This window comes from Strix aluco, chromosome 5 (genome assembly GCF_031877795.1).
Source record: "Strix aluco isolate bStrAlu1 chromosome 5, bStrAlu1.hap1, whole genome shotgun sequence".
NCBI classification, from domain to species: Eukaryota; Metazoa; Chordata; class Aves; order Strigiformes; family Strigidae; genus Strix; species Strix aluco.
The window spans coordinates 82,423,048-82,437,503 of record NC_133935.1 but is presented as its reverse complement, the minus strand read 5'-3'; the positions used below and the strand labels follow the sequence as shown (position 1 = coordinate 82,437,503).

Genomic DNA, 14,456 nt, shown 5'->3' with positions numbered 1-14,456 from the left:
CTTTTCTCCAGGCTAAACAACCCCAGTTCCCTCAGCCGCTCCTCATAACACTTGTGCTCCAAACCCTTCACCAGCTTTGTTGCTCTTCGCTGGACACATTCCAGCACCTCAATGTCTTTCTTGTAGTGAGGGGCCCAAAACTGAACCCAGTAATCAAGGTGCGGCCTTACCAGTGCTGAGTACAAAGGCACAATCCCTTCCCTAGTCCTGCTGGCCACACTATTTCTGATACAAGCCAGGATGCCATTGGCCTTCTTGGCCACCTGGGCACACTGCTGGCTCACATTCAGCTGGCTGCTGACCATAAGTAATGCCTCTTTCCATGTGGCTGAGGATCAGTATACTAATAGCATCCTCTGTAATCTTATCCCAAATTCTGAAAAGGAGATTTCTCCCTTTTTTGTTCTTTGACCCATCCTCACTGCTTCCTCAACTGCAGAGTTGTCTAAAAACCCCAAAAGACTTGGAACATGCTAATGTTTTCCATTACTTCACTCCAATTCTTGCTTGTTTGCACATTACACATTCCACTGCACAAAGAGCTGCACTTGCACAAATTCCTGTCTGCAGGCACTACCACCAGCTGCTACGCATCTACACATTCAAAGCACATATCAGAGCAATAAACAAAACATTTTGTAAGTCTCTGGTCATATCAGAAAGTCCCTTTAATACCCAGGCTGTTTATTTTCCTTCCAAACCATTCCCACAAACAATGAAATAAAAGCCATGACGCACACTTCATAGTATTTTGTTGTGCGTAGACAACGTTCCAAAGGAAAAATCTTAGTAAATACCTGCACACAGATACTAAACCTGCTCTGAAAAAAAAAAGATTAAGCATCATTTATTATACTTTATTTTTCTCTTCATGCAGAAAAGAGAGCTTTTAACATAAAGTGAAATAGTTAGAAATGCAATCCCTTTTACATAGCAACACTTTCTTGGGAAAACAGTATTTCCAGAAGTTAACTGAGCTAGATTTCTTCCACCATTAAACATAATTATCTACCTTAATAGTTTATAGTATTTAAAACTCAGAGTTACCACTAATCTGAAATAAGTAAAACAGCACATGATATAAACAAAGACCAGTACATAAAACAAAACGACATTTTACCAATCTTTAGATTGCGATTTTCTGCCCAGTCCTTGTAAAGCTCTGTTTTAGTCTTCATGAAGTAAATCTGTTTGTTTCTAGACCATATTCTAAATCAGTTTATCAAAAATGAATGGGGGAAAGTTCTCCTCCTCCACTTGCAGCATTTGCTCCACAAAACCGAGCCACTTGACACGTGCTCCTTCTTTTTCATGACATGGCCCCTCTACAGTTACACGAGCTGCACATATTCAAACAAAGATGCTGTTTGTTAATAAGAAGTGTCATGCAGGCACCATGCTAGTGTTCTCCACTGCAGCCCACAGCCCTGCGTTCCAGCTAATAATAAACAAGAGGATTTGAACAAACAGCCTCAGAGGACACGGCTCCTGTAACACATCACTGTTACGTTCTTGAGTAAGAATTCTTACTGGTATTTACCAAGTGCTGCATGAAAAGCATCTTATTTGAAGGACTTACTAGAAATGGGGCTTGAAGTGCCCTATTTCTGGCTTATTACTTAAGAAACCATGAAATTAAGACTTAACTCTAAAATACAGTTTAGATTTCTGTAACTGTTTGGCATTCCCTACTTACAGGATGGAGCTTTTACATATTTTCTGTTTAAAACTCCTTTGTTGTTCAGGATATCTTGGGGACCTGAAATACCTACGATGTCAGGAGTTGACAAGAACTTTTTCACTGATGAAAGTATAAAACCTGAAGATTTAATACTGGTAGAATTCATCTGCATCCTCAAAACCTGAAAAACAAATCTCCATGCCAAATATTCAAGGATACACACACACTAAGATACTGTCCTGCATAAATATTAGTCCTTACACATGCTCTCTGAAGCAAAATGGCAGCTGCTATGTGATGCTTACAGCCAGGAGCCAGCCAATTCCATTTCTTAACCTAAGCAAGTCAGAGCACACATGCTACCAGACCTGGATGGGAAGACTTGAGTGAGCTTCCAGCTCTTTGTGAAGCCAGCAAAAAGATGATCAGTGGGACTGTTTAGCCTGGAGAAGAGAACACTCAGGAAAATCTTATCAACAGACATAATTATCTGAAGGGAGGTACAGAGAGAACAACAGAGCTGGGCTCTTTTTAGTGGTGCCCAGTGACAGGACAAGAGGCAATGGGCACAATCTGAAACACAGGAGGTTCCGTCTGAACATCAGGAAATACTCTGTCACTGTGAGGGTGACCAAGCACTGGCACAGGTTACCCAGGGAGGTTATGGAGTCTCCATCCTTGGAGACACTTAAAAGCTGACTGTAGATGGCCCTGCTTGAGCAGGGGGGTTGGACCAGAAGACCTCCACATGACCCTTCCAACCTCAACCATTCTGTGGTTTCCTTGCACCCTGAAAAGTGTTAAAGTGCTGGGAACAGGAGAGCTGATCAGGTGTGTTGGACTATTCTTTTCTTTCCCAAGGGACTGGGGAAAAAAAAAAAAAGTTCCTTCAATTGTTTTAATCTTCCCCCCCATAATCGCCTGGCAGAGCACTGAACCTAGAAATGAGCAGCAGCTCCTTTGTCTTTACCACTGGTTACTAATCCAAACTCAGGTGTCAATAGTTTAGTCTATGGATTCAGTATGAGTTTAGACCAAGCCAGTGGGATATCTACCACTAGGCACGTTTCCCTCCAAAGCAGCATTTTCCTTCTGACATTTGTAAGCACACAGTAGTAACCTTCTTGCTACACAAAAATCGTCTTCCATTCTTCTCATGATAGAACTACTGAACTGGTTTTGTAAAAACAACCTTCTGTTTCCTTACCTGAGAGCATATTTGTGGGGAAGACATAAAGAATTCACAGGCAATGAACACAAGCACTCGTTCCAGGTTAACTCAACAGATACCTTCACCACCTGAAAAAAACTTGCTTTTTAATATCACAGGTACTCCTCTACCACACACTACCTCAGGCAGCAATAAGTTAAGAGCTACATTACACATATTTTTCTTATATTTTTAATTGGTTTTCAAGTTTAGCATGTCTATTTTTGTGGATGTTTTCACGTAAAGACTCAGAGAAAAGGGAATATTTTGGCTTAATCAAAATTCTTCTCTATTTGGAAGCAAAACAAAAAAAGCTGAAGTTGGAGTAAAACTATTTGCAAAAATCAATATATTCCACTATGCTCTGCATCAGAAAGGAAACACATTCTAACAGCACCTGCAAAACACGTGCACCCCTCCCCCTCTTAATAATCAGCATTTCTTCCGAGTAGAACTTGTAGTTTTACTGCATGAGGAGTAACGGGTGGAAGATATGAAAGTAAGAATTTATCCTTCTAAAGAAACATGATTGAACTCTCATCTTAATGAAAAATTAAGTTTCACTACAGCAGAGTATTTGCAGTTCTGCAACATCCCTTATGAGATGCTGCAGTCACCAGTGGAAAATGGTCACTTTGGAAATTAGTAGAATTAACTGCTATTAAAAACTATCTCAAAGCAATTTTAAAATTATCCCCAAAGGATTCAAATCAAGATCAGGGAAACCAATGCATCCATACTAAGCCATATTTTACACAGGAAGCCTGTGTCAAAACATGAAATTAGAATTATTGCAAAAAATTTAAATCAACTACTCTTACTATCTCACTTGTAAGCGGCAATTGACTAAAGGACTTACAGGAACTCTACTAATATTAATCAGTTATTGCAATATGTCTATGACTTTATTTTTAATAACACAGCCTTGCTAATATGCATTAGCTAATACAGCACTGAAGGAACAAAACTCAGAATCAACCAGCAATAAATCAGAAAAAGAACATAATCTAAAAAACCCACAACTTGGCCATTTATTTAGTCTTAATTTGCAATTTTTTTTTTATATGTTTCACACACATAAGTACACCTTAAAATTAAATCATCTCCATGAGCTATGCCTACAACTAACCCAGCTGATAGCTGCAGTTCGAATGCTCATGTCATCACCTCACTATTAAGCCTTATGAATGTTACCACAAGGGTTACAAAGTGGAGCGACAAGAATTGGCAGTGTTCTACTGTAATTCCATTTTACAAAGTGTTGTGTGTGCAGTCATGAGCCAGAAGATAATTTGTTGAAGGTTAACATAATCAGTTGCAAAGCCAGAAGAAACCATAATTGCTAATTTGCGACAAGCTACACTGAAAAGAGTAAACCCAATTTTGAACAATGCTCCCTTCTTGAAAGAAAAAGAGAAAAAAACCCACAACACACAACCCACCCTCCTGCCCAGGACTCTGTCAACACAACCCAAAACATTTATAGCAACTCTTAATAGACTTAAATGTAAAGACTTGGGCTGGGTATAATTTGGGGCTTGCCAGTATGTAAAGACTGGTCTGACTTGTGCAACAACTAGCTCATGTCTTATGCCTAAACTTAAGTCATCCTTTGTTCTCCTTTTTCGCAAGGGTGTAGTTGGCATGTGGCCTTTTCACTAGTTTATTAATATTTTTCCTCGTTCCTCACTGCTATGAAAGGGCACATTATGACCATTACGAAGTGTTCATTCACCTATACATTTCATCTTTAAGTAATGTAGGCTCTATGCTGACTTAAGTAATGTCAGCACTACAAACAGCTGTTCAAGTGGTGATCAGAGCAGATTTGCATTCTTGCTGTTCAACGAGATAGAGAAAGCCTTGTTTCTGCAACATTATAATCCAGCAGCAAAGAAACGACAATGATACAGTCATCATGGAAAAACACAGGAGGTTTTCTACTACATGGAAATCATTTTACAGTCTTCCACCAAAGATTAAATTTCCTAGAACTCCTACTGTGGCTAGAACTGATCCCGCTGTAACATGTAATCTGTTTCATCTACAGCCCATGAGTATTACTCCCACACTTCCCTTGAAATCCATGACCTTTCCCAGTACTAGTCCTAGCCTTTACAATTAATGCCTTAATAAAATATGCTGCAAATCAGCTGCTCTACTATATGGTAAGACCAGACACTTGACCACAGAAGCAGTATTAGCAGATAAAAAACAGGAATATTTCAGGAATTTTACCCTCAACCTAATGTAAGTCAAGTCATCCTCTTCCACACTAGCAGCTTTTTACATATTGGTTATGACTTTATAAGCAAATTTATCTGAAAATACCATTTTTTGATCCCTTGTCCTTTAAAAGCACATTGTACCTGCAGTCCCCAGAGGCTTTTGAATACTAAAGTATCCCTTCTGAACATTGACACTACTCATACTTTTAACCATGACAGGCTACTAAACATACAAGCAAAACGATCTTTCAGCAAGATTGAATGTAACAGTCCTCTGCAATAAATTTCCTCTTCGTTTTCCCAATGCCATACATCAGGATGACACATAAAAATAATTTTTCCCAGCAGCATAAAGCAAAAGAACATTTTAAAATAATTATCTGAAATTTTGACATAATTTCAGATTTCCTGTATTGTACATCTTCATTAGTAGTAGACTGTGAATGTTTTCACAACACTAAGATTTGCAGTATCAATTTAAACAGTAAAATGGTTCTAGTATTTTAGATTCTGACACAAGCCAGATCATTTCATAAGAGGAGTTATGCTTCCCACATTATCAGACTTGTATTTAAGTAGTCAGATGCCACACTGCACTAATTATGTTAAGACTCCCGATTAATCATTTTTATCTCAGCATTAGTCAAAATTAATGGAGCAAACAATAATTATATTTGAAAATTCAGCATTAATGATGTGAAGTCTATTCCCAGCTTAAAGCATCACCAAAACAACGCTCATGCATGCCCTGGAAGAAGTTTTTGAAAGGGGCTTTTCATTTTTGAGGAAGTTGTTTTATTTCTTTCCTAGGGCTAGAGAAGTTACACAAGTTCTCTAGTTACAAAAGTTTCATCTATATTTGTGTCATTTTACTGGCTAAAATAAAAGGGTTTGTTCCTCTACACAATCTTTGAATACTCTGATATACACACAGACCAACTCATCATTTAATTACACAGCCAATTTAACTGATTAAAACAGGAAGAAAAGGAGGGTTTGTTTTTGTAGTAGATGTTATTCTGCCAGTTAATGAAACTAAAAAGCTCCAAGACAGCTCAGAAAAACACCAGCGCTGACTCAAGGTGGCAGGAGTAAAACTTTACCAGCATCATTGGGGAAGAAGAAACTCCCCTCGACCTGCCCAGTGACCACAAGCTATTACCTAATGGCTGACACTGTTCTCTCTCAGTTAAACGGGCTGCTGAAACCTCGCTGCACCTTGGTATGGGAAGGGAAGTGTTCGCAAACAAGCAACAGAGGAGCAGTTGCCGGTAGTACTAGCTTTCACTTACCAGCTACACAGATACTATCCCTCTTTCATTTTTCTGCCTTCTCCTGCAAGAGACATCATGAGGTACCCAGGGACTAGCCCTTCCCCAAAAACATGAGGGAACCAGCCTTCAGCCTCTGTTCACACTTCAACTTGAGTCTCCCAGATGCCGAGCGAGTGTTCTGCCTGTTTGGGTGTGGCCTCTGCATGGGGGCACCTCAGGATTTATTTTGATGTTTTAAACTCAGTTTCACCCTGATATGCATCAGGAAAATAAAATCTTAAATATTGCAAAAGTTCTGGCAGGATAAAAAAGCATTTCTTGCTTTGTCCAGCAAAAACATGTTACACTAGTTACTACAGGCTCCCAGACAGGTGGTTGTGATCCACACATACAGTGTGGACCTAAGGTGTCCGTCCCTTCACCTACCATACTGAAGGAACCATCAGTAATCACAGGACCAGTTACAGAGGAGCTGCAAGGCCCTTCCATATTCAACTTTAATTATACTCTTAACATATTAAAAGCGTTTCCACAAAAAAAATACTGAGTTACATGCTATAGCTCTGTTCACTGCAGCTGAACAGCTTTCTTCAGTGACTGTCTCTGAGCTATTCATCTTTGAGCAGATAAACACTTTAACTGCAGTAATACCCTAAGTACAAATAGGATCCTCTAAGTAAATCCTATGAAAAGTCTGAATGGCACCAAGAAGCTCCTATGACACTAAACCTACTCTTGGTGACTCTACGATAAGTTTGAGTAAGTCCACAAAAAGACATCAAGGCAAATTTAGATACCTGCCTGCTTATAATATCAGTCACGTCTACACAGCGTGAAGTAGAGTTGTTTTGAAAAAATCTGAATAATCAGCTACTTAAAATATCTGTCATTCATGTTACTAAAAACTAAAATAAAATTTGGGAGAGGGGAAAAAATAAAAAGACTGAAATCCCCTCTGAACATTTGAAATTATCTTTAGTGCCATGCAGCACTATATCGATGTTTTTTCATGTTTATAAAGTGGTTATAGGAAGGGCTGGAGGAATAAGAGACAGCCAAATGAAGGGTAAACAAGTCTGTTGAGCAGCAGCAGAAACTAGAGAAGAAAATGCTATCAGTTTCTTCATCCTTTCGAGGAAAAAAGGAAGTTAGAGATAGACAAGAAAGTTCTGTTGTTTTCAGTTTCGCTGATTGCGGACTGGTAAACAAAACAAAGTAAACACCCATGTGAAACAGGAACTAGGGCCTCAAAAGCTGTCCTGTCTTCTTTGGGTTCCAGGCTCAAGCTGAAGGAAAACACAGCAGAGTGGCTGCAATAAAGCCCAACGGCATACCCCTCAAGTTGAAATCAGGTTACATTTATACTGGTATCGAGCAATACCAGCACAAATTTTTTTGTATCCATTTATTTTGCATCAGCTAAAACATTTATTAATATAAAACAATATTAATATAAAACAAATCCAGAGTTTGGTTAAAACAACACAAAGAAAAAAAAATGTTTTAAAAAAAATCAATCCCTCAAACTTTGTGGCTGTTTATCCACAAAATGCTGTACCAGTAAGATAAACCTTCTGGCTCCATTACATCCATCACCTTTATTTCAATTAATTTTTGCTAGATGTAACACCTAGTTTTTAGATTTAATCTATCCATAAAACTTAGAATCGTCTGTCAAAGAAGTCTGGGGTTTTTCCCCCAACCTCTGCTAGGGAGATGGGAGACATCAGTTAAGCACAGAAAACACTGAGATACCATTATCAGTGAGAGGCAAGCACAAAGCTGCAGCAGTATAGGACCACAAAACAAAAATGAAAAGGCATTTGTTTGAATATTTTATTTTAAAGGATAACACTGGTTAATCAGAACTGAATTCTCCACAGAGGTTATCCATCTCCTTCAACTAAGAGATCACAGTGAGAGGTACAATTTGGCTCATTCTTTGGACACTCTGAATATGTTTTACAAATATCCAGTGTTCATATAAGATGACAATTATTAATTTATTCTGCTGTTGCACAGAAACAATGACTTCAGTAATCAGTGAATTAACAGATATACCATTAATACTTTCTTTTTACTGGTTCAGAGGAAGATTACAAACACTGAGGTACCTTGATGACACTCACAAACCTACCATCAAGTTTTCAATGCTACTTCTCTCGAGATATCAAGGTGCTGGAGCAAGTGCAGAGGAGGGCAACGAAGCTGGGGAAAGGCCTGGAGAACAAATCCTGTGAGGAGCGATTGAAGGAGCTGGGACTGTTCAGTTTGAGGAGGAAAAGGCTGAGGGGAAACCTCATCACTCTCTACACCTACCTGAAAGGACATTGTAGAGAGGTTGGTGCTGGTCTCTTCTCACAGGTGATTAGTGACAGAACAAGGGGGAACGGCTTTAAACTGCAACAGGGGAGGTTTAGACTGGACATTAGGAAAAGATGTTTCACAGAAAGAGTGGTCAGACAGTGGAATAGGCTGCCCAGGGAGGTGGTGGAGTCACCATCTCTGGATGTGTTTAAGGGTCGTTTGGATGAGATGCTGGGGGATATGGTGTAGGGGAGAACTTTGTAGAGTAGGGCTGATGGCTGGACTCGATGATCCCAAGGGTCTTTTCCAACCTGAATGATTCTGTGATTCTCTCAAAATCAATACTTTTATTTCAGTACTGATGCAAGATGAAGAGCTACAAGCACATGCTGCAAAGACCTTAAGAAGTTTCTCTTACAAGACAAACACAAGGTTAATTCTAGTCTAGGCCTTGTGCACAGGCATCAAGCAAAATATCCATTTATTTGTTAATGATGAAGTCAATGATGCAGTAAACATACTAATGAAGATCCACTTTTTACCACTACACTGTTAAACAGCAACAAAAAACCCAAACAAAAACAAAACAAAAAAATCCAGAAAAATCTGACCATTTGTCATAGATTCTTATATCTCTGCAGAAAATGACCTGAAATGGCTAAAAAGCATTTTTTAACTCAGTACACAGAAGAAAGTCTACTTCATCTAATCTGAACACTGACACAATGTTTTGGCAACACCTATTCCAAATTACAAGGATTAGCTCTAGAATAATACACAAATAAAGCCTTTTATGGATTTCAGTCCTGCTCAATAACCTACTTCATTCCAAGCAGATTGCCCTCAGCCTCTGCAAATTTCATATGCTTTACAGAATCAAAATCCATAGTAATAGTCAAGACTCAGTTGAGCCCATGGAGCTGCATCCAGCAAACAAGCATCCTGTAGGCTGGTAAAAGCAGACTAACTGCAGAATCCTCCCAAAGAAAGGCAGACACAAGCTGTCCTCTTATTAGCGAGCAAGGGGAACAGCATGTCTGTACTCAGTGAAGCACAAATTGAGATTGAAACAGATCCACCCACTGTCTGCACTGTGCTTGTATACAAGCAAGGGGAATATTCAGCATTTTGGGGAAGGTTCAAGTTCTCATTTGTGCGGCCCAGACAGACCAGGAGCAACAGGGCCAACTGATTACCCAGACATCAACAAACATCTGAACTCTTCACAAGATAGCTTTGAGCATTAACTACAGCCAGCAACTGAAGAGAGAAAACTTACTTCTCAAAGCACTCGGTATGCCTAAATTGCCTTTAAACCCTCTTTTTGACTTACAGATGTAGCCACAGTGGTCAGACAGGAAACCTTTCCATGAGGTATAACATATTCTAAAATTCATCAACTTCACATAAAGTTGAGCAAGTTCAAGTCTGAAATTTTCATCAGTGAAGTTTAACCCAAACTAATTTCTGAGGGGAAAATGTATCTTGGTTATGAACTTTGGTTCCCTCTTACCTTACCACCAAAGACATTTCTTCAATGCACATTAAAAACCCAACTTTGCATTTCTCATGTTACTATAAACAAAGCCAAAGTATCTCCTTGAAACAAGGAACTGTAATGCAGTAAACCAAGGCATCATCTCTGCAAAGGTATTCCCGAAATGTCTAGCAATAAAATAGGAAATGAAGAGGTTGAGCATAACAGATGTTGCTTCAGTTACTGCATTCTGGAAGGATTAAGAGTTATCACTCCAGTGCCTTCAAACTTGATGAAAATACAATAGCCTTTCATCAATTCTTCCCTCTTTAGCAAAAAAAACAGTTGTCATCTGCCATCACGTAAGTCTGACTGTGAGTGAAAATTATCAAACGTTTCTCCTATTCTAGAGTATTTTCTGAAACTGGTTGATTTAACAGCAAATGTCTTGTTGCGACAGCAAGTTCTTGAAAGAATTTACAAAGAACTTGGTCTATCTTAAGGCTGGAAGAAAAGAAAGATATTTTTCAACTTAAATTTATTTTAATATAATCCACACTGAAGACAACAGCCTTTGGTGTGTGTTAGCCATCAGTACAAACTTTACTGTACTTAGTCTAGAAATTCTGCTCACTTTTTTTTTCCTCTTTTCCTACCTCACTTTCTTCACTGGCATAGAAAAAACAAGGGGTGTTAACTACTAAACACTATAAAATTACTCACAGATACTCTTCATTTGCCAACACCTGCTGTTTTGGAAAAGCACATGAAACCTAAAAATTGACAATAGGGACCAACAGTTCACATTAGTGTGATAGTGTGTGCTATAAAAATGTAGAAAAACAAAAGCATCAGAGAGTACTTTGTACCTGAGGTACAATAGGCTGTTTAATCCCAGGATAACATTCAAGCCATTTCAGACACACGCTGTTGATGGGTTTCTGTGAAAAATGAGTCAGATGCACGTCCTGGGGGAAGTTCTCTCTCTGATTAAAACACTATCACAAACAGCCATTATTTTTCAGGTGCTGCTGAGTTGAGGTGGCGTTTCACTGAATCATGGGCTCCAACACAAACTAAGTCACATTTTTTTCAGAAAAACAGACAGACCTTCAAGGAGTTTAAGCAAAGGCGCAAGACAAATACACAGATTTGCAACCCAACTAATCAGGTTTTAATAAATCAAAAATCTTTGGTGGGAATGTAATGAAAGGCTACTGCTGTTTTGAGTGGTGCAAATCTGTTCAGAGGCTGTGGATAACGAAGCTGGTGAAGGGTCTGGAGCACATGTCATACGAGGAGCGGCTGAGGGAACTGGGGGTGTTTAGTCTGGAGAAGAGGAGGCTGAGGGGAGACCTCATCGCCCTCTACAGCTACCTGAAAGGGGGCTGCAGAGAGCTGGAGACAAGTCTCTTTAAGCAAGTAACAAGTGATAGGACAAGAGGTAATGGCCTCAAATTGCGCCAGGGAAGGTTTAGACTGGGTATTAGGAAGCATTTCTTTACAGAACGGGTGGTTAGGCGTTGGAATGGGCTGCCCAGGGAGGTGGTGGAGTCCCCATCCCTGGAGGTGTTTAAGAGTAAAGTTGACTTAGCGCTTGGGGATACGCGGTAGTTGGGAACTGTCAGTGTTAGGTCACTGGTTGGACTGGATGATCTTCAAGGTCTTTTCCAACCTAGACAATTCTGTGATTCTGGATGCAAGTGAAGGCTGTAACACATGGCTATAGAGCAGCCGATGGAAGTACAGCCTAACTGACGTGGCTTAGCTCCAGACACTGCAACCTGTACCCTGACACACAACACACTGGAAAGAGGCAATGACGTGTATAATTGCTTTCTGGTAATATAACACCCTCTGAGACTAGAAAAGCAGAAGACCGACGATTTACAAGTCAAACCTAAGGAAAAGTACAAATGCGAACAATATGAAAAGGGAGAGGGGTGGTGGTGGAGTGTGATGTGTTATCTAGGGAATGGCATTTTAAGAGGACGATGTACAAAACTGCCAGAATATAATTAGCTGGAAGTTAAAGCATACAGGGGTCATCATCAGTAAGGGGTATGGGACTTAAAGCCAACAGAAAGGGATTTTAAAACTATACCTTGCATCATAGGTATTTTAATGCACAAATGTATGAACAAGCCAAGAATTAAATAAATGAAAAAATTATTGAGCTACTCTAAGTTTTTACTGCCTTGTTATACAACTAATTCCATCAGATCTGAGTACCAATTTTCCCACTGCCTTGCACCTGTTCATCCTTCACACCTGTACATAAGATCAGCAGTAGTTTCTATCTCTCTGCATACACAAACAGTGCTGAATTGAAAAAAAAAATAAAATCAAAAGCCTAAAGGAAAACTCATGGAAATGTAATTTCTGTGAATATGGAGCCAGAACAACTGCACAGACTTAGAAAGATAAGAGAAGAAATAGGATACATGAGGCTGTGCCAGAAATTAGTGTAAAGGGGTCCACTGAACTATAAGTAACTTTGTGAATGACAAAACCCATAAGCAGAGAGAAAAGCACAACTCCTCTCCAAAGCCTACACAACTGAGACCTGTGAAAAAACTTATCAGCAGGGAAAGGATACTAATAAGGTGACTCTAAATTGGTTTCATTTTAAAATATATTATATATTATAGCTACCTTTTAGGTGGCTCCAAGTTGATCAATAAGAGTATCATACAAATAGAGAGCTACCATATTTATAAACCACTGCGCTGGTCTGATTGCCAGATCCAATTGCTATGTGGCCACTTCAGCACAAGCAAGGCAATTTTCTTATTCTTAGACCTCAGAAGTCACTATTTCTCAGGGAAATTCGTATGCCATTACTACTCCAACTACAAGCAGTTCCCCGATACATGATTTAGCCATCAGTATCTTAAATTCAAGCCTAGTATTCTATTTGTATAAACTTACGAACAGGTACAGCCTTTCACATGGGCCTACAGAATTGAGACCAAATTTTAACTGAAAGACTTTTCAGATTTGTCTCAGAATGAAGAAGAATGGTTTGGAAACAAACTCATCTGACGTTGTTTTAATTGTGGAGAAAAAAAAAAATCCAACAATCAAAGTAATAAAAGAGAACTGAAATAGTTTTCACGTTACAGCAGTTTTGTAACATCTTTGTATGAAAATAAATTATTCTCAAATCTGAAGCTGAAAGATTTTTCATTTTTTTTAGTTCTTAATTGGAAACAACTGTTTTCCCACTAATAAGAAATCTATGGACTCAATGAAAGCTGCATGACAGATAAAAGGCAGGCAGAAATAGGTTGGAGAGGGGAAACACATACAAAATACTGCAGAAAAGCTGTTTTAAATTAAAAAGGAATCACAAATTGTCAAGACAAGCAGCTTACTCAAATAAACAAAGCCCAAACCAGATCACTATTAAATAACAATTCTACACCAGCAGGAACATTTAAGATATGTCAAGTAAATGTTGTGTCCCCCTCGTCCACCTGCCCCCCCAAATCCACTTCACATTCAAGTGTATTCCCATTAATCCTAATTCGATTATCCCTTCTACAAGCCTTCCATATTATGCCATTTCTGTAGCTAGGATGCAAGAGAGATAATTTGTTGAGTTTTCCTAATGACAGTAATTACTTCAGTAGTTCTAACACTTACCAGCTAAAATTGCACAAAAAAATCCACTGGCATACCAATAAATACTGTTTCAAAACCAATTACTACAGATTGGTAGTCGGAAATGTTAAGAAGGTGGTTTTTTGGACAAGCTTATTCATTTTTTTAACATGGACATATTACATCTAGTAATATATTGAGAGCATAAAGAAAAATGTAGGAGGACATCATTCAGACATCCCGTCCAGGATTTACAGTGATTGTTGAACATGTCATTGCTCTTTGTCTTCAGCTCTGTGGGAAGTTACTGCTCTGGGCTGTGCTGGTAAACAGGATCACGTGAGCGCACTGTAATCCGCAATGAGAAAATACAAAACTGCTGAATTAGCTCATGCTACCATCGCTGGCAGCTTAAGGGAACTTGGGCTGGAGCAAACTTGCAGGAACACACGCTGTCAAAGTTTAAAGTTTGTCCGCATCCTTAGCATAGGTGTAGTGGGTTGACCCTTGGCTGGCTGCCAGATGCCCAGAGTTGCCCTTACTCCTTCTACTAAAATAGGATGAAAAAGCTCATTGGTCAAGATAGACAGGGAGATCGCTTACCAATTACCTTCATGAGCAAAACAGACTTGGCTTGGGGAAATTAATTTATTGGCAGTTAAAAATAGAGTAG

The 14,456-nt window shown here is 39.1% G+C and overlaps 1 protein-coding gene across 4 annotated transcripts in view; it reads right to left on the bottom strand.

The window, feature by feature from the left end:
- USP6NL (USP6 N-terminal like) overlaps window positions 1-14,456 on the bottom strand; it is a 133,052-nt gene that overhangs the window by 79,150 nt on the left and 39,446 nt on the right. For 2 of the 4 annotated variants that reach the window (XM_074828022.1, XM_074828021.1), the window contains one exon: window positions 2,889-2,980. The exons of 1 other annotated variant lie outside the window; for it this stretch is intronic. In XM_074828022.1, coding sequence (XP_074684123.1) covers window positions 2,889-2,898 — 10 coding nt within the window. In that variant the 5' untranslated portion in view covers window positions 2,899-2,980. Of the gene's footprint in view, window positions 1-1,120; window positions 1,248-2,888; window positions 2,981-14,456 lie in introns of those variants that run through there. One more of the 4 variants, XM_074828020.1, reaches the window with a different exon arrangement.